General features: G+C 45.8%; 1 protein-coding gene across 4 annotated transcripts in view; it reads right to left on the reverse strand.

Moving 5' to 3' along the window:
• Positions 1-864: 864 nt before the first annotated feature.
• arhgap29a (Rho GTPase activating protein 29a) overlaps positions 865-22,236 on the reverse strand; it is a 30,357-nt gene continuing 8,985 nt past the window's right edge. For 2 of the 4 annotated variants that reach the window (XM_072379044.1, XM_072379045.1), the window contains exons 3-23: positions 15,746-15,889; positions 12,482-12,578; positions 12,078-12,150; positions 11,560-11,620; positions 11,008-11,154; positions 10,132-10,196; positions 9,945-10,055; positions 9,779-9,859; positions 9,324-9,506; positions 9,110-9,247; positions 8,814-9,004; positions 7,322-7,491; positions 7,060-7,188; positions 5,894-5,992; positions 5,554-5,717; positions 4,582-4,770; positions 4,036-4,173; positions 3,689-3,924; positions 3,213-3,528; positions 2,988-3,096; positions 865-2,865 (exon numbers count right to left, since the gene is read on the reverse strand). In XM_072379044.1, the coding sequence (XP_072235145.1) occupies positions 1,889-2,865; positions 2,988-3,096; positions 3,213-3,528; positions 3,689-3,924; positions 4,036-4,173; positions 4,582-4,770; positions 5,554-5,717; positions 5,894-5,992; positions 7,060-7,188; positions 7,322-7,491; positions 8,814-9,004; positions 9,110-9,247; positions 9,324-9,506; positions 9,779-9,859; positions 9,945-10,055; positions 10,132-10,196; positions 11,008-11,154; positions 11,560-11,620; positions 12,078-12,150; positions 12,482-12,578; positions 15,746-15,889 (3,818 nt within the window). In that variant the 3' untranslated portion in view covers positions 865-1,888. Of the gene's footprint in view, positions 2,866-2,987; positions 3,097-3,212; positions 3,529-3,688; positions 3,925-4,035; positions 4,174-4,581; positions 4,771-5,553; positions 5,718-5,893; positions 5,993-7,059; positions 7,189-7,321; positions 7,492-8,813; positions 9,005-9,109; positions 9,248-9,323; positions 9,507-9,778; positions 9,860-9,944; positions 10,056-10,131; positions 10,197-11,007; positions 11,155-11,559; positions 11,621-12,077; positions 12,151-12,481; positions 12,579-13,523; positions 14,177-15,745; positions 15,890-22,236 lie in introns of those variants that run through there. The other 2 variants (XM_072379046.1, XM_072379047.1) reach the window with 2 other exon arrangements.

Genomic DNA, 22,236 nt, shown 5'->3' on the forward strand with positions numbered 1-22,236 from the left:
AGCTCACTAACGAGGTGAATGAGCTCAGCACAATGGATCGAGACACGTCATAGAGCTGGTGCACAGATAGGAATATGCAGCCTTTGCTGTATGGAATTAACGCCACTGGCAGTGAACATGACATTTTGTATTTCCCCACTGATTGTACACAAGATTACAACATTAGTTCAGTAGCAGCTGCAGCACCATACGCTTTCATCACTGTGGGCAAAGTATGGCTGCAATACGAAGCACAACACGGCGTCACGACTTACCTCAGAGGACGACCTGCACTGTAGACCGATTCTTGAGAAATAAAAAAGCATAACAGCACAAGGTCTACCGAGTGTTCCTTGCGGTTGCTAACGCAGCTCGTTTCCAGACCTCGTGAACAGTTAAGCAGATTGATTTAATCTCCTTTCTCAAGTGCAGGGAGACGGTTAACGCCTCTCTTCCATTCGCAGAGGCCTTCATGACCTAAGCCACCTGGCCCTCTTTCGACCGCATAATCCTACTGCTGCTACGGTGGAGAAAACTCGTTTTTAAGAAAAAAGGTGTCATCGTGGTGTTGGATAAAAGCCAGCGGTTTTACTCAAATACACAGATCAACCTGTTCACGCTAAACAAGTTCAACTTCAGAGCTTCTTTGTTGCAAATGTATTATATTGCATTAAAAAATGAATAAATCAGGAAAGTTCTCAGTCCAAAGTCCACCACAAAGGGAGTTAATCTCTCCCATAAACAACTGATCCTGAGTTTGTGTGCTTTCTTCCTTCATCATGTAACACAGACCCAGAGCATTTCATTCCAGTCAGGGAAGGAGCTTTCTAAAGAAAGGTGTTGACTTGTGTATGTGGGGGCGCAAAAAAAATCCAGCAATTTAGTTGGAAGTTGTCAGATATATTTTAATAAGTTACAAAAGGGTGTTTGTTTTCATGTACCTGTTTTTTTGCTCACACTTAAAACCTTTCAAACATTCCGTCAACCTTGTACATCGCCCTGAAAAACAGATACCATTTAAATAAATGATGCACTTCCAATGACTTACAAACAACCTGCAAGGTTTAGTTTACTGATAAAAGATGACTAGTTAACTTGTAAAAAAAAAAAAAAAAAAAACACAAACAAATAAACAAACAAAAAAAAGCTTTGGCTATTACAGAAGTCGTAAATGTTACTCTATAAAAAATGTTTTAAAAAATGCATGAAAAGCAATGCCAGGTTAGAAAAGCATCGGCGTTCATAAAAGCTTTTTTTTTTTTCTTTTTTTGACAAGTTGACACCATCCAAGTTCAGCATTATGGAAACAAGAGGATGAAAACCCTTTGCAACGTTCTTATACAACAGGACTCGAGGCCCATTACAGGTAATGAGCACAACACGTAACAAAAAGGTCATTATATTGCTTTACAAAAGACGTTATTAGAAAATAATTCATCTTAACCTACGTGTAACAGTTTAAAACACTCTTATTCACAGTAGGTCCAACACAGAGCATTGATGTCAGGTAAGTGCACTGAATTCTTTCTCAGTGTTGTGGCTACAGTATACGCACTAATGTAACGACTCAAACAGGGGTTTTTTGGTATATAAACATACATTGATAGTGAGCCTGTATGAACAAAAAGAAAATGGTGGAAAATTGCACAAGAAATTATAAATATTCTCAGGAGGCGCCGAGTGTCCAGAGCACGTGATTGAAAACAAAGTGTGAATCATGTGGAAAATATACAGTATTAAGTGCGTCCTGTTTGCCCTCTGGGCTCCAAATGTACAAAGAACAGGTCAAATAATTCCCCACAAGCTCCTGAAAGCCAGCATGGGGTCATTTTCTCTGCAGCTGCTTCTGAGGCTCTAAAACACGGCACGTGTTCACATTCGGCTACGGCAGCCAATCGTTTCGAACGGCTCAAACAAAATGAGCCTCTCGGTGTTCTACCTCCTGCAGGCGCCGGTGCCTTAGTCTCTGATACACTGGTTTGGACTGGTTCTGGCCCAGTTCCTCAGGGCTGGAACTGGGAGACTGACAAATGGCCGCCTGCTCGACCTCAATGTCCTCCTCAAGCGGCTCATCTACTGACACCTCTATCTCAATCCCCAGCTCCTCCTCCTCATCATCATCATCATCGTCGTCATCGTCGTCCTCATCATCATCATTATCCCCATCTTCTTCCTCAGTGCTGTTAGCTAATGAACAGTTCTGCAGCACTTTGGTTTTGTTCCCTGTCGGGGGCTTATAGAAGGTTCCTGGGGGAGGCTGCAGAGTCCTGGGAGCCCTGAAAGCTGTCGTAATTGTGCTGTACTTGGTTACATTGTCCTCCCTTCTTAAAGTCCTGCTGGGTCGCACTGCGACCGTGTAAGGTCTGTTGGGGTAGAGGGTGCCAACACTGCTCCCTGCACTTCCAAGGGACGGGTCTGACGGCACGGAAGCAGATGAGCCGTCGGCATCCGCTGCTGTTGTGTCTGAAGGCGAGCTGGCCACGAGTCTGACAGCTCTGGAAGCCACATCCTGCTTGTACTGTTTGTCCCACGTTCTGCGTAATGTCTGCGTGTCGATAAATGTGCTCTGGAAACGCGTGCCGACTCGCAACTTTGGATTTTCAGTCTCGTCCACTTCTTCTATGGACTGGTCAAAACTTCCTCCTTTCCTCTCGTCCTGGTCGCCGCTGTTCCGAGTGTTATTCTCATCCACGTGTCCTCGGCCGGCGAGCCGTTCGGCCGGCAAGCTCACCGGCCGGGAGGACAGCTTGTTGCGAGGGTGTCGAAGCTGAACCCTGGTGACCGTGACGTGTTGGGAACGACAGAGGCCTCTCTCGCTAGGTTTCGGGGCATCGGTGACGCTTGATGACATCACCCCGTTGAGGGTCTCCGAGTCCGTTTCATCAGCTTTAAACAGAGATTCAAAAACATGTTAAACATTCAGGCTTCACGTAGAAATGACGCAGACTTCACTAACTCAGGCTTACTTGGGCCATATAGTGGGTAAAGTGAGTCGTATAAATACTGACCGGGTTCAAAATCGCTTCCATCGAGGCTTGGCAACGTCTCCTGAACTTCAGACAATAAATGTGAAGAAGGAATTATGGAGGAATGTCTCTTAAACACTTTGGAGCTCTGCTGTAAGGGCAAAAAAAGGAAACAAACAAACACGCTGTTAATCACATACATGCAGAGCTGTGCCAATATAATACAAGCCAGTGTCATGTTTTGGATGTAAACTAATGAGTAATGACCTCCTTGATGTCTCCCAGCGACTTGGAGTGCCTGCTCAGCTGCTGCTCCTTCTCCTGGTGGGTGAGGCGGGGGTCAGAGCGTGGGTGGGCATCGACTTCTGTAGGGGAGGTGCCGCTGAGAGGACTGAGGGGGGTGTCAAAGACCATCTCGTAGTGTTTGATCAGCAGCTCCACGATGAGTGCCTGGTAGGGGTAATCCACCAGAGAGGAAAGGGACACTTCGGCATCCGCCTGCCTCGGCTTGATCAGCGTTGGGCCAAAGATGATTCCCAGGTTGCTGGCTGTCATCTTGTTTTCTTCCGAACACTCGGTCACCCTTGTGGAAGGAAAAAGAAAAAACTGATAAGTTGTCAAATTAGGACTTAAAAGCACATTCTATCCTTTGATAAGTCTCTACTAAGACAGCGTCAAAGAATAAGATTCATATTCATGTTTCAGGGTTGAGGTTTGGATACTCAAGCTGCTGCCCTCCGTACCTGTGAAGATGCTCGATGAGGAACTGCAGTGTCTTGTAATGAGCGGAAGGCAGGTGTCTTAGCAGATCCTTGATTTTGAACAGCACCCGGTTGAGCTCCACGCTGACCTGGGCCGGGGCCACAGGGCAGGGACTGAGCCGCAACGCTTCCAGTTCCTCCACAATGATACTCTGGCTTTCCTTGGCCAAACCGATGAAGTCGTTATAGTAACGGAAGAGGATGAGCGGCTCTGGAAGCTGCCGAGTGTGGAGGGAAAAAGAAAGCGTAAACAAATAAAAGTTACCAAGTGGTGTGGAATTAGAAATGACAGACAAAAGTAAGCAAAGACTAAACTTCTACGTTCTCACCTGTCGCAGGTAGAGTTTGAGTACGTTGCTGATGTCGTGGGGATACAGTTCAGAGAGCTCCACCAGGTCCTTGCCATTTTCAAACGCCTGACACAACTTCTCCACCCGAGACTTGGCACCGTTCACTCGGTAGATTCCCTTCAGAGCACAAAAACAAAACGCAGTCAGCACAAGAAACCGAGAGGCAATTTCACGACTCAACGTGGAGAAACTGGGGAAGTAGCTGCAGAAAACCAACAGGGTCAAACAAACTGTAACCTGCACACGTCGAACTACCAATCAGTCCTATCATTTTAAATCTAACGTGGCTGCTCTGCACATTGCTAAAGTGTTTGTGTTCATAAAACACTGCATAATGCCTCGTTATCAACTTGCACTGCTAATAATAGCCTGTCCTGTCCAGTGAGCACAACGATAAGCTCAACTGGCATGGGGCCAACTCAGGTGTCACATCATTCCTGTCTCAGAGTTTCGTTCTGAGGCTGATGGCCTTTACTCACTGAAGGCTTGAACCGATGACTGTACGACCAATTTAGAAAAGAATACCTTGATGTTGAGCGCCCTGTTCTCAATTTCCGATGTACACTTCCGTATGATGAAGGGGATGCCGTCTTGACTGTTCTTTGCCGCCTGTGTGAAGTCGATACCGAACAGGTGGAGCCTCCCCTGGAGCTTCTTGTGGCCACACTGGATGGCCAGGGTTTCCAGGCACTTTTTGTGACAGGCCAACGAACACTGCGAGCACATGCACACAGGTTTCACACGTGATTAAAACACCTCCGACAGTCAGAGGACAGGATAAAACTCCACATCTTTCTTTTTTTGTTCGATCACTAAGGCAGCAGAAAACAACAGGATGACCCCGGGATATATTTCGAGCTGAAACTGAACTATTCTCTTGATTATTTCTTTTTCCAAACAGGAAGTGTGTAAATCTGCGGACGAAAATAGCTGCTCACGGCTTCGTGGGAACATTAAGTCAAAAAGGCCAACGAGCAGAGCCACGAAGCACCGCAGTGAGCGGCGTTCTTATGACAGTTTCTTGTCAATATGTAAACCGGTATCACATAACTCGTCTTGTTTAGTTTAACTTATAAATATGGACAGAAACTTGATCTTAGGTCAAGTGTGGACGGGGGCGCACAGGGACGAAGGAACAGTCTTCAGAAGACACACAAAGGGTCTTCAGTTTCCTCTGCCCGTCCCCCCCCCGACTGCGATCAGTTGGCGGGTTTGGTCTCTGAGGAGAGACTGTGGCCAGTTTCAACCTTTCTCTTTACTCCTTCATTCAAACGTTTTGATGAGGGGAGAAGTGGCTTTTCTCTTTTATTTTGGTTTAGATTTTTCTCGCCGCGAGAGACAAAGAAGCCGCTGTGAGACGCTGGCAAATTTTCATCTTGAACTTGTAAACACTCCAACAATTATAGAAGGTCGGGACAGAGGGTTGAGCCTTAAACGGTGTTTGTTCTATTCATTAAAAGGGAAAAAACGAAGAAGAAGAGAGGAATCCAAGGTTACCTCCTCGCACTCGGCTCCATGAAACACCACCAAGCTGTCGCACTCTCTGCACTTGGAGGGCGCTCGAAGCTTCCTCAACTTGTGGGTTTGAGCTGCCTTGGACATCTGAGTGTTTCTAAAGGGCCCCGGAGAGCTGGCCGTCTCTATTACCATCTCATTCAAACCTACAGAGAGGTGAGAAATAAAGAAAAAGAAAAAAAAGATTCAATGGAAACCATTTTGTGCCTCAAATATAATGAAAGATTCACCAATAAACTTACAAACTGAAGTTATCACAATACTGAAACACACAAAAGGATACCTTACTCCCTAAAAAACAGGCGTTAATAAAATAACTCACCATTATCCGAGGGTGAGGGAGGCTCCCTGTCATCCAGGTCATCTGCCGACGACATGGTGCCGGTGGAGGGGGTTCTGGGTAACCTCCTCTTGAAATCCCCTGAACAATAAGGCAGAACACACATGTAAGACCACATCTTCAGTCAGAGTCAGATCACAGTGCTGACAACTGGAAAGATCTGGTGAATTTAATGCAGCAAGTGGGACAGGTGTGGTTGACTTCCTGCTGTGGATTCCTGACTATGTAGACGATTACTGGTGACTCCCATCAATGTTGATTGATCAGTGATTACCTCCAAGTCCATTTCAAGAACGTTAACTTTCTGACGAGCCTTATAAGGAGGCTAATCATGGATAAACTCCTACACCATTCACACTCTGGGTGTGGGTGAACGGGGGTTGCAAATACTTAAGTGAATCTGGAAATGACATTCCAGCCATTATGTTAATGTGATGCATTAAATGGCTAATGTAATGCAAACCTTCTTCCCCCACCATAGGATGACCCTAATCCTCAAAAAACAATATTCTCCAGGATTGCCAGAGACCTGATGCTATTGTTCATACAGTAATAAATAGAAGCTGTGAAAGCCAGCCCAGTGAGTGGAACATATGTTCAAAGATTCGAGCAAATAGAAATAAATACCCCCCAAAAACAGGGCCCAGACCATGAAGCAAAAAGGTGCTACAATGATATAATGCGCAGTCAAATACAAACACGCTGAGACCACAGAGAAGTGTAGGACACCTTGTCAACTGTTGCACAGCAACAGTGGAAACACAAACCTCAACCAACACACGATTTCATATGTTTGTGTACTTGGCAGAGTAACAGTTGTGTAAAGAGGCACCACTGTCTGTGGTTGCTTAGCTCCTTCACTCCGAGATAATCAAGTGTGCTGCCCCCAGGGCGATCAAGACAGTCGCTGATGAGCAATGTTTCTCCTGATTACCGTGTGCTCGCCTGATCTTTGGATAAGGACTGTTACATATGAGCTCGATGTTGCGCGACTAGCGGAGAAAACCTGACGAGCTGGCTTTCTTGGAAAAGAAAAGAAGAAAGAAACGCTTGACAGCTCGAGTGTGACGCGAAAGATTTAAGACGATAAAAGTGCGCTGCAGAACAAGGCAGCGCAGCTAACTTGGGGCGGCTCCTCCTGCTCTTACCTGGGCTCGCAGTGGGCGAGTCCATGGAGCGGGACTCGCTGCTCCCTCCAGCACTTTCCGAGTCGCTGCACATCCCTCCGCCCTGATTGGTCGAGCCCCAGGGACGAAACGGGCCTTGAATGCGAAGCGCTGGACAGAAGAAAAAATTACAATGTTGAAAAATAAGGAATGTTGTTGCTGCAGCACCCACTCTGAGTGTGTGTCGACAGCACAGATATTCCATGCATGCACACAGTAAATTAGAAGCTACACAGACGTGTACCTTGGTTATCGGTGCTACCATTGGAGCGTCTCTCTGCGACCTTGGCGTGTTGGGGGCCGGTCTGACTGTCCACCTCATCTCCACCCAGGATGTCAGAGGTCACAGATGCCTGAGACAGGTTACTGTGGGACGAGTGGCTGCCGGTGAGTGAACGCTTGTTGAAAAACAGCCTGGGGCCAAAAACATAAAGAAAAGAAAAGAAAAGAAAAAGGTTTAAAAACAACAACTACAACAAGACTTTTCCTGTTACAGAGTCCTCGAAGCAGTGGAGGATGTTGTGGATTGAGCAACATGTATTTTTGAAAGCTGGACAAAGACCACTCATTACTCATCATCTTCTCATGAAAACTGCATCCATCATATCCATCCAGTGAGGGACTTTTACAGTGACCGTTACAAATCAAAACTTGCCTCACTCTACACCCTCTTCACCTGTGGAGCCTAGCATCACACACTGAAAAACTTGGCTTCCACCTAAAAAAAAGCTAAAGTTGCTCCAAAAAGCAAGAAATCGCCGGTACTGCTGGGATACAGTGAAGGCATCCAAAGCTAGCAACAATACAGGTGAAGATCCGTAAAAATGGACTTGATTATTAACTTTAATAATCCCAAAATGGGAAATAATTACATTAGTCACTGTAAACAAGTATTTGCATAGTTAAAAAAAAAGAAAAGTGGATCAATAGATAGAATTTGTCTTCTGTTCCACTACCAATTTGTACATTTTAATTGCAAATTCCATCAGCTTGTTAAGATCCCTTAATAATACTGACATCATGAGAGGGCAGTTAATTTAAGGATAATGATGATTAACTGCCACACACTTGGGCCATGCTATCCATTGTTAGCCCAAGTACCCCACAATATACAATAAGTAGGTCAGTGGTCTATATTTAAGCGTTTGGGGAGCAGTGCTGTGGGTGCACGTGAGCATGGGTGTGTACGTGCGCCCAAGTTTCATTTCCTCTCTCCCAAGCTGAATTCTTTTGATCAGAGGGATCAGAGTCAGGGGGGAGCGGGTGGTGGGGGGGCTAAGTGAGAACAAAGCGCTCTCTTATTCCCAGCTGTCTGGTATGTGTGTGTGTGACCACCAACCTGTGTCAACAAAAGCCTTTCACAAAAAAAAGAAACTATTTTTAACCAAAATCCGAAAATTGCCCAAATTAGAAAGACCAAAGCTTTCCTCACCAGGGTCGGTCAGCGTGTGTGAAGCTTGAAAGCTCCTGAAAAAAATTAAAAGGAGGCTGCTCCGGCTCCTCCGGCCACAGCCATTTCCGCAGGAAGCCCTGGCTAACCTGATTGTTTTAAACTTTCAAAAACAAGCTCCCTCACTCTGTCACTCTCTGCAGTGAGGTGTGCAGCTCCAGAGGTTTACACTCTATTAACCACAATGCAATAGTGTGGCAGAAATGTGCCCCGCAGGAGTCTTGAGCTGCAGAGAAAAAGAACCGCGGGAGTCTGTGTGTTCCGTCTCAGCATCTTGACTTCTCACCCTGCGTTTTGTGTGACGGGAGAATCCAGCGAGTGAGACTCCAGGCGAGGACCGTTGGTCGGCAGGCTCCTGACAAACTCGATGTAGCGCTGGCCGGGCTCGTACAGCTTGGCGTTTTCGCACAGGCTCTGGTGGTTGACGGGTAAAGACACCACCTGGGCCTGCTGCAGCTGGAACCAGTTGACCGTCACCTGAAACAAGGTCCAATCAGCGGATCAGCGTCCCCTTTTCCGTCAAGATGTAGCACATAATCTCTGCTGCTCAGGCCTTACGGGATCACATATTAATGAACTTACAGCCTTAAGGGTGAGGTCGCACTGGGAGACCATCTCTCGGATCTGAGTGATGATCTCACTCTTGGTGTTGGCCAGATCGACCCTCTTCACGCCAACGTCAACCTGACAAGCTTTGCAGTGCTCCCTGGCCTCCTCAGCCTACCACATAAAGAAAGACCGAGCTTTAGAATCCTCAGCGGGAGCCACAGATGTCTGAGCAGAAGAGGTGCCATACCTTCTGCAGGGCCTCCTCCTCCAGCCTGCGCCTCTTCTCCAGCTGTTTGGCTGCTGCTGTACCCCCTCCTCCTCCAATCTGCTCCTCCTCCAGGCGGCTGGTGGCTACCTTGGCCTTCTCGTACTCCTCTTGCCGCTGGGCCTGTAGCACTCGGGCCTTCTTCAGAGCGCTGTCCGCTTCGTGCTGGACATGGAAAGACATTAAACTCATTCACAGGTGGAAGAATAACACAAAAATATGGCTTAAATCGAAGCCAACTTTCTGTTATTATTCAAAGTTAATCAGGAAAAGAACAACAGTCTTGTCAAGCCGCCGTTAAATGACAAATGAAAGCATGTGTTTGCACGTGTATAGCAGCAGAAGAAGCCATGTTGGACCGAGCCCCCCCGGTCAGTACATCTTTTGACTCCACATTTGGAGGTGACTCCGTTCGAAGCACAAAGTTCATGACTCACCATTTTCTTCTGCTCTCTCTGCCACTGCTCCTTCACCTCTTTCCGTAGTTTGTCCAGCTCATTCTTCCGGGCCAGGAGAGGCTGGAGACAAACACACAGCCGCTCAGACCACTTGTTCCCCCATTCACAGACAAAGCAGCTGGAATGTTGCTTTTTCATCGATTACCTGCACGAATTTGTTGCTCTGCAGTACAGCAACAGTGTGAAGTACCAGCTGACTGTATTCAATGTCGTTTTTGAAAGCCGTCATGTAGATCTCACGGAACGGCATGAACTCCTTGGATAAAAAGGGGAAAGTCTTACAATCCAACACTTTTTTTTTTGTCGTGAATTGAGCTACGGCGTCCGCTCACCTGTTGACTCGCAAGCGTCTTGGCGGTTTCAGCCATTTTGGCGTAACTCTTTGCACACTCGATATCTGCAATTGGAAGACAAAGTTCTTCTATCAAATTCAAATTGTGCCGAAGGACATTTTAGTTTGTAAGAACTTTCAGATGTGAAATAAGAGAATAAAAAAAGTCTAATATAAACAAACAAAGCGGTAAAACGGAGCAATGACCACAGCAGATGTGCTTGACAGACGAGCCGCTGCTGACTGCACTGTACAGCTGAACAGAGCTTTCTGTGTGACACTGGAAACACTCATTAACCAGTCGATCCAACAAAAGCTCTCACACTGCAAGCACAACCTTGAGCTCAGATAAGACTTCTTTGTTTTTAGAAAGTTTCTCAGGAAATCAACAGCCAATGTGCACGATGCAGCTGGCGTGGCTTAAAGCTTCTGAAAATGTCTGACGTAGTCAGAAATAAGTCAATGGAGGGAATCTGGCTAATTTGAAATCATCTTTATCTATTGCATTTTTCCAATTCTGCCTCAAGTACAGAGCAGACGATACTGGAGTCTCACATCATCTGCACACGTGATGCAGATTATTCGCTCAGAGATAATCAGTGGGAGCAATTTGAACCTTCCTAGTCCAGATATAAGTTAGGATTTTTTTTCTTTTTTTCTAATCTTCATCATGTCTGGCAACAACAATAAAACTAATGTAATCCCCATTTCTGCAGATGTTGAAATGCTGATGAAACCGCGCGTAAAAGACAGCAGACAGACGACTGCCCAGAAAGATGCGGTGAAATGTAAAGCACACGCTCCATCACATGCAGACATGGCGGTGTTCTGGCCTGACAGGTGCTACTTAGCTGCGTGGGCTCTACGCCTGACTCACCCACACTGAGCCGCTTCTCCACCCATGCCAGCAGCTCCTTGGTGTACTTGGACCACGCCTTGGCGTAGAGCAGCGCCGACTCCACGCCGTTGTCCTGCCGCTGCAGCGTCCTGTCCACCTCTTCGGGTCGAACCGGCGGAGACGGCCCTGTGACAACCACGGAAATCCCATGATGGAACTTGTAAGAGACGGACTTAAACATGGCCGCTGGCCACCGACCCACATCCAGCATGCCTGTCACCACTGCTGGACCAACATCTGTGATCGTGAGTCAGCAGGAAAAGCCCATGCTGACCTTGGGTGATGGACATATGGGCTAATACCTTCTGACGCTAAGTAACACCGACAGAAGACTCGTATTATTCTAGGTGATTGCTCATCACCTCACATAACCCAGAGCCCAGAATAATAAACAGCAGCCAAGCTCGAAAAGTGATTTATGTGCGAGCTTTTCTTCCCCCCCTCACACCAATCTCTGGGGATTAGTTTTCCTCCCGACACTTTCACACAGCAGCACCAGAGTACAGTAGCTGAGTGTTCCATCTGTCTTACCTGGCGGATCATCTTTCTCAGGACCGGATCCTCCAGATTCCACAGAGAGGTTCTCAAAAGACTGAATAAAAAGGAGAAAGAAAAAAAAAAAAAGTTAGAAAAAAAAAAGAAATCTACAAAAGCAGGGCGGAAGGGGGGGGGGATTTCCTCCTTTGAAGCACAGAACGCTCTGCTAACATGCTTGAAACAATTCTTATCAGAGCCTGGGCTTCCTCCTTCGAGCAGTTCTACAGTAAACGTTGCAGCAGGAAAACAACAATGCATGAGTCAGTTCATCGCTCAGGGAGGCGCCTCCAGGCACATGCGTCAGCCCGCAAGCTCTTGCTTCACCCCTCAACTTTTCACTCAACAATGCAGCAGCAGGTCACATCCTACCGTTAACGGGCTGCTCAATAAACTAAAGAATTTCATCTCTGATGCAAAGTGAAGTTCTGGACAGTTTTTACTTGAGAGTTCAATAAGTACGCGACCATCAGACCAACTGTGACCGCAGTTGAGGACTTAAATAACAAACTTACCCGACTTCTCTTCGTCAGGGGGAGCCCCAACACCGATCCATTCTCTACATCTCCCATAAGGAAGTCGGACACTCTGGAGAAAGATGGAAACGCAAAATTAAAAACTGGGACTGGGGGCAACGATGAAGATGATCACAGTAAAAATTAGCTGGACACACAAGAGGCAGATTAATATGAAGACAGATGATTGTAATGCAAAAAAAAGGGAACATTTCAGGGCCATTAAGTGGTCCTTTTTATGTTTAAATGAAATGCTTGTAAAAGTCAGATTACTATCTAGTGGGAAACATAAATAAAAACCGATCAACATTAATCATGTACTCAAAAGATGTGACGGGTTCAAACACACAAGTGAGGGAGCTGTGGGAATAACAACATAATGATAACAATGACGTCATACTCACACATTGCCAAACGTGAACGCCAATGTGTCAATAGCCGTGTAGATCTCTCCGAAAAGCTTGGGTTTGTTCTCTTCGTTTACCTCCTTAAAGTTCACGCCTGCAAAAGTGGGGTGAAGAGAGACAGAGTCAAGCTTTGGTGGCGGAGCTAAACCGAGCATAGTGCATACATCCTTTGTTTCAGCTATGATTCATCATCCTGCGCGGGATGTCAGGCAAAGAGTCAATGAAAGTCGCTCTTGAGTCATCCTGGACTCCTCAAAAACCCGGAGAGCAAGGGATCCGGGTTTGTGTGCTGAGATTTAAAAAAAAAAAAGAAAAAAATATCAAAAAGTCCCCCAGAGGCATCCAAAAACAACTATGGTAAATCAGTAAAGATAAGCAAAGACTGCAAGTGTGTATATTTGGCTGTAATCTGGCCAGGCAGTAGTTTCCTGCTGAAAGTCTAAACACGGTGATGACTGAGGACAGAATGAGGGAAAAAAAATACGGCTGTAATCAGTCTTCACAATAAACTTCCTGTCCTGACTGAGCAGAAGGAAAAATAAACGACAGGAGAGATGCTCAAGAACGAGCACAAACACGCAGGAATAAATCAGTGATGTCACGGCGAGCTCCGCTGCCTCCATGACTTCCTCGCTCTCTCCTTTTCCTTTAGACTACAGCAACAAGGATTTCTAGAGTTCAAAGACTCACAAAGGGAGACATGTCAAACATTAAAACCAACACTGATTCCTTGTTGTTGAGCTAAAAATCGGTGCCTTCATCTTTCAGTTTCTGGTTGTGGCTTTTGGACAACCTCACATCGGAGAAAAGCCCAAACTGTGTTCACGAGAAAACCTTCGAAGGGAACCAGTTGAAAGCGTAATGACACTTCAAGTTTGAGCACTTTAAAACTTTTGCCACATATGGACAAATAAGCAGGCGCCCACCTACCAAAGCTTTCCAAATACAAGGATGCTTCCTCAGTAGCTACTGCACAATGTTCTCTTTGAAAAGAGTTGCCCAAAGAGATATACAAGCGGCAAAACTGCCAATTACCTACCTCAGAGCTTTTCGTGTCCTCCTGTTAAACACTAAAAAGCCTCGTTGATCATGCTAGGCAACCTGTACTGCCTTTTAACATAAAACCAACAGATTTCTCTGTCTTTCGGGGGGTCCTATAGTAGTTTGCACTTTCTCACAAAAGAAAAAAAACGCTGACAGCAAAACAGATCCAATTCCAAATGATTTGGGTTTAACAGGTTCCCTCGTCCATGGGAAGCTTCTTGTTAACCCCAAAGCAGCTACTGTGGCTACCACCAATCAGAGCACACAACTCTTTTTGCTGCTACATCTCCTCCTCTTCTGTCCAACCCCGACCCCCAACAGGACATCCTGAGGCTTGCTGGAATACAATGCCACTACTCGCTCAGGCCCCAGCCAACGGTCCAAATGTGGAAGTTACATCATCAGGGAAAAATGGTATTGTCTCGCTGAAAAAGCACAACACTCTCGAAACACTTATCGGCAGCAAACTCCTGTCCAGCGTTTGTGGACTCGAGGTGCCAAAGTTCCAGGAGAAAAATCCCGAAGCGAGGGGCGCGACTGGGTGCACGGTGTGACGGGACGAGGGTTCAACTCTGCGTCGGGGTACAATCGAGTGTTTAATCAGGCAGACGTTTTACACATGTAAGGTAAAAACTCTATGCTTTGGATTTCTTCTGATGCCAAAATGAAGGCCAGAACACCAGAAACTCCAGATCACACGACATGCCGTAATGAATAACGGCATGTTGAATTTAAAGAAGGATAACAGGTCAATGAAGGCAGGGGTGCAGAGCTGACTGGGGGTGGTGGGTGGGGTCAAGAAGTGAGCAATCCTGGCCACCTAGTGGCCAAATAGACAGTGCCACACAAAGCTGTGAGAGAGCTACTGTGACTGGCTGTCAAATCTTGGCCTGTTAGAAGTCTATCATTTTTATAGCTGAATATACAAATTCAATTGTTTGGGTTTTTCTAGTTTCAACAGAAGATGAGTGTAGCTAGCTAAAACCGTATTATGCATGCAATGAAACAGGTAGCAATAGCCTAATGTGAATTAGTGTGTTTATTAGCCTCTTGCTAATAATAGCTAGAAGTAGCAACATTAGCTATGTTATGCTACTACTTATTTACATTAATTTCATTGTTAAGCCCTGATAAAGGCAGTGTGTGGCCAAAAACTATTGGCTTCATTTCATTAGTTCCACTATGAGCTAACTGTTAGATTAAAACTTAAAAACTATAGAAATTTTAATCATAAATTATTTAAAGAGTGCCCCTGTCTCTACCCAGCATCTAAACTTTTGTAAGCTACACTTTGTGATACAGCTTTTTGCTTAGGTAATAGGGTGTTAATTATTGTGCTGTGCATTCTGAAAGTTCATCCTGCGGTCTACCATCTCACAAGAACGTCTGACTGGCCTTGCCGTCATCAGCATTAACCAAAAGAAGTAGTTGATGATTTTACATCAAGGAAGGCAAGAAAGGTCAGGTTGCAGTTATTATTTATTACTATTATTAGATTCTAATTATTTGAATAAAGAGGTAGTTTGTGCAGAATATTGTGTCTTGTCCTCTGTGTGCATGGTGGTGGGGTGGGCAATGAGGAATGTGTGTGTTTTTTGGGGGGGGGTGCACAAGAAGCCAGGACCAGCACTGCTTGCAAGAACCTCACATTTGTTGATACACGTGCACGCATCCAAAAGGGTTTGGAATATTTCAGTGAAGCGGAGCTACATCTCTATGCAGAGCCTCCTCCAGCTTTGTGCACCTATCAAAACAGCTCCTCTTTGCAATGCAAATTGAGCAGAGGTAAACTCGGGGGGGGGGGGGGACTGAGAACTGACCTGCATATCAGATGAAAATCTAAAAGAACAAGATTCAATAGGATTCCGTAGCGTGACTCCGCTCGGACGGGTAGACAAAGGACAGTGGACTCTCTTCGTCTTCGAGTATCAAGCGTCTGACTCTCAAATATGATTTTCTAACTCTCTGTAGGGGTTTCAAACACATGCTGCTGCAGTCGGAGCGACTGAGTGACTTCTAAAAAGCTGAAAGGCACTCCCCTGAATCATTGTGTAGAGAGGGAAGACACAGCGGGGGCCAGCACAAAGAAAACGTGAACATCCAGAAGAGAAGGCTGTCAAGGGAGAAGGGAGGATTAGATAGGCAGAGACGGAAAGCAGAGCAAAGGAAGAGTGGAGGAGTAGCCGGGATGTTTTACAGGGCCCTCCCTCAGCTCACCTTTGACTGTGGCGATGACGGTCCCAGCTGTGCTGAGGATGTCCACGGAGTTCAGGCTTTGGTGTTTGTCGATAATGGCCCTCAGAACGCGCAGCAGCTCGCCGAGTCGCTCGTGGACCGCCTGATGGAGGCAGTCCTGATGCTCTGGAAATCAAAGAAATCAGTATCACAATCACAATGTCACTATGTATCGCAATCTGTACATAGAATCTATATCTAAGCCCAAGCCATGGTTTTATCATCTATTTCTTAGCTCTTTCAGTCAATATGAAAATAAATACCAACACTGAAGAGACCACACAGGAAAGGCTTCCGACTCAAGTTTCTTTCTTAAAAATCAAAAAAAGAGCAACACATGAATGGGAAAAGGGTGTTAAAGTCTGTATGCATCAACCATCATGTGCTTCTTACAAGCTGTGGAAATCTTTTCACACCCAGTCATCCCTCAATAAAGCGTTTCACGCATATAAAACAGATTGAACAGCTATAAAATGATCAACCAGCCCTGATAACCTTTGACCAGCAACAACCTATCAGAGCTGCTACAGGGATGACTTCACTGTAGCCACTCAAGGCTTCCGAGCGCTGGCAGGAAACTGCAGGCAAGCGTTATCTTCTGGTGCGAATCGTGTCACCTACTGCAGTTCAAAAATGACCTGCTGTGGTCTGGGTGCAATTAGCGGCTGTCGGGCCAGTTAACCACAGAGAACAAAGCATCTCAGGCATGCAGGTCCGCGTACTTGGCCTGACTTTACCAACCGTGAGTCAACACCATTTGCAAAGGGACAAAATGCACTTTGTTATCAAATAACCTTGACAAAAGGGCTCTCGGCATGCTCGAGGAATGAGGTCATGAATGAGAAAATGTAAATGTGTAAAGGAGCTCGGGTTAAAGGAGCGTTTACTACTCATAGGAAACGTACAGGGTGGGGGGGCCTTGGCTTTAACAGTGATCTCTGGGACTACAAGGAAACAAGGAGGCAAAGGGACACACAACCGCGACCGAGAAGCGTCCCGCTACTACACTGCAATCATACTAAACACATAATAGGCTGCTTGACATTTCATCGTCCTTATCTGAAACACATGTTTTGATGACATTATTCTAAAGGCTGTTTCTTAGTCAGAGCTCCTTGCAGCACACACATAAACACATACAGAATGAAAACAGGCAGTCAAAGCCACATTTTGTGCTGACGATCACCCCTGGATTACCAGTCATGGAAAGAGGGATCAGAAAGACTTTAGCCATCTCCCGTTTTTCCTTTTATCCGTTAGCCCTCTTTTTCCGAGGGGGACAAACGGTGCCGCCAGTGGGGCTAATAATGCCGGGCCTTTGGGGGCCGCCGTGACAATGCTAGCTGAGGCCAGACCTGCAAATCCAGCCGAATGAACAGGGCAGTGGTTAGTTCATGGTTACCAGCAGACAGGTAACGCACGCTAGTTTGAGCTCACACCGTAACTGTAGAAAAAGCTGGAGGGAATTATCCATTTCAACTTTAGTTTTAAAGATAGACTCGATCCCCTTCAGCATGGAGGACGATGAGGCAGCCTTCAAAAACAGCACTCCAGTCCATCTTATTCCTCCAGAACTGATGTCATTCCTGATGCTTCACCACCTTAAAGCACTATTTTCAGTGTAAAAAGTGTGGTTAAAAATCGATTTGGGCACCATTCTGCTATTTTTCCCCCCCGAACACTTTCACTTACTGACTTTTTTCTCATCTTAACGGACTAATAAATTATTTAAGAACACAGACGACGTACTGAAAATCCCAAACTCGAGTTTTACTCTGAAGAGAGATTGATAATATTGGCATCTTTCTTTGAAATTCAAAGTGAAAACCAACTGTCTGTTCCTTATGACAGCATTTCTAAGTGATAGAATCACTTAGAAATTTCATTTCACAACAGAAATCTTTTTTTAAAAAGTGGTGGGAAAACAAAACAAACTCCTGTATGGATCCTTATCCTGTTGGAACATTTATCTCCTGTCAAGTTTAAGGAGTCTCGGTGTTATCTTGTCATCCAGTATTTTGAGATTTCACAGGCCGTCACGGTACCACAGATTATGTCATCCTCACAACACCATTTGCACTCAGGCAGCGCCACATAATCCTACTCCCACGTCCGTGCTTCACGGTAGGAACCAGACACTCAAAATGATTGCTGGGTATTATCTGAGTCAAACTAATCTATCTTGGAGTCATCCAACCAAAGAATGTGCTCCAACCACATACTTTATTTTTGCTCTTCAGCTAAATCTCATCTTCTAGTTTTTGTTCCAAAGAGGAAGCTCGAGTTTCTTCCTGGAGGTGCTTCGGAATCCTGCAGTAACTGTGTGTTCCTGTGCTCTTCTCCATCTCTGTGGGGTCTTTTTTTTTTTGTTCTGCTGGTGATTTTCCGTGTGGACCCGTGATACCGACCTTAAACAGACAGAGCCCACAGATCCAAGGCTGTCACAGTTCTGTGTTTCAGAGGCAATGTCATAATCAAGTTCATGCTGATCGCTTTAATTATGCTGCACAGACTTACTTCTGATGTTTACTGTTTACCCCGAGGTCTTACACACACAAAAAGAACCATTTCAATAGGTTTTAAACAGGCTCATGTCTTCTAAAACAAGTCGATCCAAGCCTGGTGTTCCTGACGATGCTTCATGGACAGCTTCATTGGAACTTATCAGTGCAGTCTGCAAATTTAAAAAAGAAAAGAAAAAGGGGAGCACTTAACCCTACAACGGTCAGTAAAACACAACAACTCTGAGAAACGGCATCACCAGGCAGTAAAGAGGGCGCCCCAGGTGAGCAACGATGAGAGACAATCAGCTGGAAGATCCCTGGAGGTAACAAAAAGAGAAATTTGTTGGAATTACATGAACAAAAGTACAAATCCTGGACTGTTCACCACCACAAGAACACCTCCGTGCCAGCGTGTGCGGTTGCTTCCAGCTTTCCAAAAGCTTCTCCACAGGACCAGAGGAGTCCCATCTTTCTCCATAGCAACCGTCCTCATCCATCTCCACCATTTGCCAGGATCAGCTCCTTCCAGTGCTGGATACATGGTGGGTTTTTGATCACGTAAGCCTCTCATCTTTTTGTTTCTGCTGCCCGTGAGGCAGGAAAAGGGCCAGGGGTGGGCTTCTGGCCCAACCACGAATCAAACTGAGACCCGGTGCTCCTGTACAGTCAATGCATGCGAGTGTATGAAAGGGTTGAGCTGTACGGAATGTTTTGACATCTGAAAATTGACAAAAGCTGAGAAAATGTAGTTGGGCACAGATGCTTTACCCTCTTTTTGCCGACACCACATTTCACCGTTGATGAAAACCTCTGATCCTTTTTTTTTTTTGTTAAGAGAGCCCAGCCTTCCCAAAAACCTGATCACCCATAACCCTATATGGGGACCCCAACCCATGATGATTTTAAAGCTTACAACGAGTCGATTCAACCCTTAAGCCCTTAAGTGGCCTGGCTCAGTTTAGATCCCATTTATGGACATTATCCTTTGAATGATAACAAACACACAATAGCCTAAATCATCCCCACACAAGGCTAAATATCCTATTCATCTGCCCGGTAACTGAATCCTGAGGCCTGAAGGCATCAAGCTTGGGCAAGCTAGGGATTTATTAAGGGCAGGCCTAAACCATGAATGCCCACGAGACAGAGGGTCTTCCTTTGCAAAGCTCCGTGGGCCTCCGTCATCAATGGCAGTTGTGTGGCCTATTGGAAAATCTTAAAAAGGAGCCTAATTAGCAAGACATTATGGCTGCATCCACCAGCACAGCAGGAGACAGGATAATGTACAGAGTGATTATTTAACCCCTAAACTGCCATTCTGGGCACGACACAGAGAGAGGAAGACTCGTTCCCACTGAGGAGGGGGGGGGGGGCTGTAAAAGGAGCCCTGGCTGGTGCGTTTATCCCAAAAAGTTTCAATCACAGAAGGTGTTTCAGTCTCTAAAACTACTAGTAGGATCGAGGTCATCTGAGAACCGGGCAGCTGGGAAGATATTTCTGTTTTTCTCAGGGAAGTCTGGAAGTTTGGAGCGAAGATTTTGTCCCATTGTCCCCGAGACCGACAGCAAACAGTGGGGCTGGTCACCTCACAGGCCTGCCACATGAAGCATTTATGGAACAATAAATCACAACAGCTTCTCCCCTTTTCACGGAAAAAAGAGGTTCTGTAGTTTGTGTGTGTGTTTTTGTCCAAGTGCGATAGCTAGCAGTGGGAGGATTCTAAGGAGGAGTTCTGTGAGTATGGGAGTCAGAGAAAAGAAGAAGGAGGGGGTTGCGTTGGTATCTGGGGGTAGTACTCTCCCTTGGGATTTGTCCCAAATTTACCCCTGCACCCCACATCCCTGCTTCAGAAGGAGAGAGTGAGAGACATTCCTTGGCATAATAAGCCCTGGTGAATGAAGGCTACATGGGGATCAGACTCTGATCCTGATGAGAAGGAGGCCGCAGATCAGGAGCCGCTCAGAGGCTCCGGCGACACATTGCCAGGTTTTTACTTCATCAGCGTCATGGAAACCCAACATTCCAGCCTCTTGTTTGGGAGCTGGGATGGGAGCTGCAGGAGCGAGGGGTGGAGGGGGATCCATAATGAAAACATTGCCGGATCATTCACCGTTGAGATGATGCCTCAACACCAAAACATGGCAACGCTTCTCTCTCGCAGAATACTTTTGGACATGAACTTAGAAAAATCAACACTTTAATTCAATGACTTTGCCAATTATGCTGGATGTGCTCCATCTGACCTTAGGGACTTCCACTTGGACCCAACACAAAATGACTTGGCAACATTCCTCTTGCTGTGACCCTAGCTATGCTCGGTCATGCATTACAAACTATGGGAGCAATGCATTATCTTTACTTCAGACGTTTGAGAAAACCAAGGGTGCGTACCGCCTCGGTGCATGTGTGGAAACACTAAACGCGTCACAACCTGGTCTGCAGAGGTCTTATCGAACAGAAGAAGCTCCTGGCAGAGGAGACTGGACGGGAAATCCATGACTAATGTCAATCCAAACCTCTCCATGTGACCCCAGCTGAGCATTTCTTCTACCCGTCCCACTACATAACCACCAAGCACTCTACAGCAGAAAGAAATTGTGTAGTCATCAAAACTTCTAAAAAGCTTAAGACTTCAAAAGGCTCTTTAAGATTTGAGTCTTGCTCAAAAGCCCAGCAACCAATAATGCACTAATAATCGATCACTGAATGACTCAATAACCTTCCTCTGAAAGGCAATCTTCTCTAATTGGCCCGGGTGAAATGCCACATTCCTTAACAATTGTTTTTGGCCGCCACAACCGCAAATATTCACTATCTGCAGCACTATAAGGTGGTCTTGAGAAAAAGGTCCACTTAACCTTTAACACTTAGCAGGGTCACTGCAATGGGTGGTCAAAACCCTCTTCAGCATACTTCCTGTGGTCAGTGGCCCTGTCCCACCTCTGTCAACAGACCTCCGGCGGTTCGCTTTATGGATTAGCAGATTACATGCAGCTGGTAAAAGGCACGAGAACTCTGCCTTCCCAGACCTCTGCGCTCGTACCGAATCATTCCCCGGCGAGCCATTTTTCCCAGGACTGCAAGCACAAAAAAAAAAAAAAAAAAAACTCACACAGCAACTTCCACCTAGGTGGTGGTGGGTGGTTTTGTTCCCACTCTGAGAGCAACTGCCTTTGTTAAGCTTGTTAACTTTTATTTAGTCAATGCAAATAAATTTTTTTTAAAAATAAATAAAAAAAAATTTAAAAAATCACAAATAAAATCCCTGCTGCTTAGATTTAACTACAGATTTCAAATTCCCGTAAACACAAGCTCTGTTTTCTTTTTTTGCCAGACATATTTAACCTCGAATATTTCCTCCTTTAGTTCTTTGCATATAAATGAGAAACTCAGTGTGGAGCAAAGAATTTGTTTTCCCCCTCTTTCGTTTCTCTTTGGAGCTGTCTGTCACCGTGAGGAAAGACAGGCAACCTTTCTCTCGAGTTATTCCCCCCTACACATCATTACCGCCGCCGCCCACTGTTGATGCAAACTTCTGAAAGCTGGCATTCCAGCTCAGCTATGCTTTCTTTAAGAGAAACTTCAAATCCCCCCACCGTGCAACCTCGAGCTGGCAGCCGAACGGCTCAGGCATTTGGCCGAAGAGGCTGCAGTTATTCGCAAGTTGTGCAAAGCAGGCAGAGTTGGGAGGTCTGTCCAACAAGTGCACAAACGGGCCCTTTTCATACACCTGTCAAGAGGCAGAGCTGTGAGGTGAGGGGGCTGAGGCCGGGGCCAAGCATGGCATTGAGAACAAGAGGATAGTATCTAGCTTTACTATTATCCCGATCCCGAGAGAATGGGCTTTGTGTACTGAACGTTCAAAAACAGAACTTCAAAAAGCACAGTTACGTTCATGGCTGTCAACGTGTTTTATGTACTTAAAAAGGATAGTGGTCAATTGAAACAAGACCCGTGGATTCAATGTTC

Source organism: Leuresthes tenuis, unplaced genomic scaffold (assembly GCF_036924035.1).
Source record: "Leuresthes tenuis unplaced genomic scaffold, fLeuTen1.0.hap1 SCAF_24, whole genome shotgun sequence".
Classification (NCBI taxonomy): Eukaryota; Metazoa; Chordata; class Actinopteri; order Atheriniformes; family Atherinopsidae; genus Leuresthes; species Leuresthes tenuis.